The 1,895-nt window shown below is 39.3% G+C and overlaps 1 protein-coding gene across 1 annotated transcript in view; it reads left to right on the plus strand.

Annotated features, from left to right (window-relative positions):
• The window catches only part of LOC101567363 (zinc finger protein 883-like), a 33,437-nt gene that overhangs the window by 27,817 nt on the left and 3,725 nt on the right, over positions 1 to 1,895 (plus strand). The window contains exon 5 of the mRNA XM_012513385.2: positions 978 to 1,882. Within this exon, the coding sequence (XP_012368839.2) occupies positions 978 to 1,882 (905 nt within the window). The remainder of the gene's footprint in view (positions 1 to 977; positions 1,883 to 1,895) is intronic.

Genomic DNA, 1,895 nt, shown 5'->3' on the forward strand with positions numbered 1-1,895 from the left:
TTTGTCATTTTGTATGCCACTGTCTTCTGACCTTTGGTGTAGAGCTTAGATAGAGTTATTACCTTAGCACCAGGTCCGGATCTATGAAGTTCAGATTCCTCCAGGTGGGTGTTGTTTGGTTCTGGCTGTGTGCTCCTCTTCTCTCTGCTGCAGATGTTAGAGTTGAACCCTTTGTGTCTCTCTGGGAAGATGCTCTGCTCCTGAATCAGCTGGGTGGTTCTTGCCTCTAGCCTCTTTGCAGGGAGTTCTGCTGAAGGGTTCCCTGCTGGGCCTGCAGCCTGGTTTGAATGAGGATCCTTTGGTCCTGGTCATCTCACTCACTCGCCAGGCCTGTGCTCTAGGTCTGTTCAGGAACCTGAGGCCCCAGGTGGTCTCACTCACTCCCCCCGGGCTGCACTCTGGGTCTATTCAGGATCCCGTGGCCCTTGGACCTCTCACTCACTTGCCAGCCTGCGCTCTGGGTCTATTCAGGATCCCACGGCCCCGGGAAGGCTCACTCACTCCCCAGGCCTGCACTCTCTGTGCATGGATTACTTGAGATAATATAGACAAAACTATTATTCCTTCCCATCATTGGCATAATTGCATATACAAGTAAAATCAAATCATTTATCTCTTGAACTCTCTGATTAATCTACAATTAATATTTAGGTGACAAAATATATGAAGATATACAAGTACATAATATGCATCTTACTTCCCATAATAGATCATCCATGCAGACATATACCATTGAATTGAAATTAATAAGAGGTCTAACTGATTACTTTGACCTCAAAGTTTCTTAAATCACATTTTATATTAACATTGTATGCTTAAGTGAAAGTGGGAATTCTACTTCAGGAAAACACAGTATAACTTACAGTCAAAATGGAAAATAAATGTTAAGACAATGAAGGTATATTTTACTAAAAGCTCTGAACTTGTGTATGAATTGCTTTTGTTTTAAAAGAAGTTAATATTTCAAATACAAACAGCAGGAAAATACACAGAGTGAGGAGACAGACCTTGAAGGCAACCTGTGTAGGCAAATCTTCAAAGATCAGTGTGAATTCAGAAGACACCAGACGGCTGAATCTGGAAATGAGTTCTGTGTGTGGGGAACAAAGTTCAATCAGTCTTCTAAATTTTATCGGGATGAGAACAAACTTACCACTGAAGCACTTTACAAATGTCATCAATGTGGGAAAATGTACAAGAATTTAAGTAGTCTGAAAAATCATGTGAGACTCCACACAGGACAGAATCCATATGAGTGTGTTGTATGTAGGAAAGCCTTCACTAAGCAAAGTGATCTTAGAAGGCATGAGAGAACACACACAGGAGAAAAGCCATATGAATGCAATATATGTCAAAAATCATTCACTTGTAGTAAAACACTTAAAATACATAAGAGAACACACACAGGAGAGAAGCCATATGAATGCAATATGTGTCAAAAAACATTTGTTTGTAATAAAACACTTAAAATACATGAGAGAACACACACAGGAGAAAAACCATATGAATGCAATGTATGTGGAAAAGCCTTCACTCAATCAAACAACCTTATTCGTCATGAGAGAATACACACAAGTATGAAACCATATGAATATATTGTGTGTCAGAAAGCTTTTACTCGTCCTTGCTCCCTTAAAATTCATAAGAGAACACACACAGGAGAAAAACCTTATGAATGCCATCTATGTGGGAAGGTCTTTGCTCAATTATCTTACCTTACTATGCACAAGAGAACACATACAGGAGAGAAGCCATTTGAATGCAATATGTGTCAAAAAACATTTGCTAATAGTAAAACACTTAAAGTACATAAGAGAACACACACAAGAGAAAAACCATATAAATGCAATGTATGTGGAAAATCCTTCACTGAATCATACAACCTTACTTGCCAT

The sequence above is a fragment of the Octodon degus genome, unplaced genomic scaffold (assembly GCF_000260255.1).
Source record: "Octodon degus isolate 3935 unplaced genomic scaffold, OctDeg1.0 scaffold00534, whole genome shotgun sequence".
Classification (NCBI taxonomy): Eukaryota; Metazoa; Chordata; class Mammalia; order Rodentia; family Octodontidae; genus Octodon; species Octodon degus.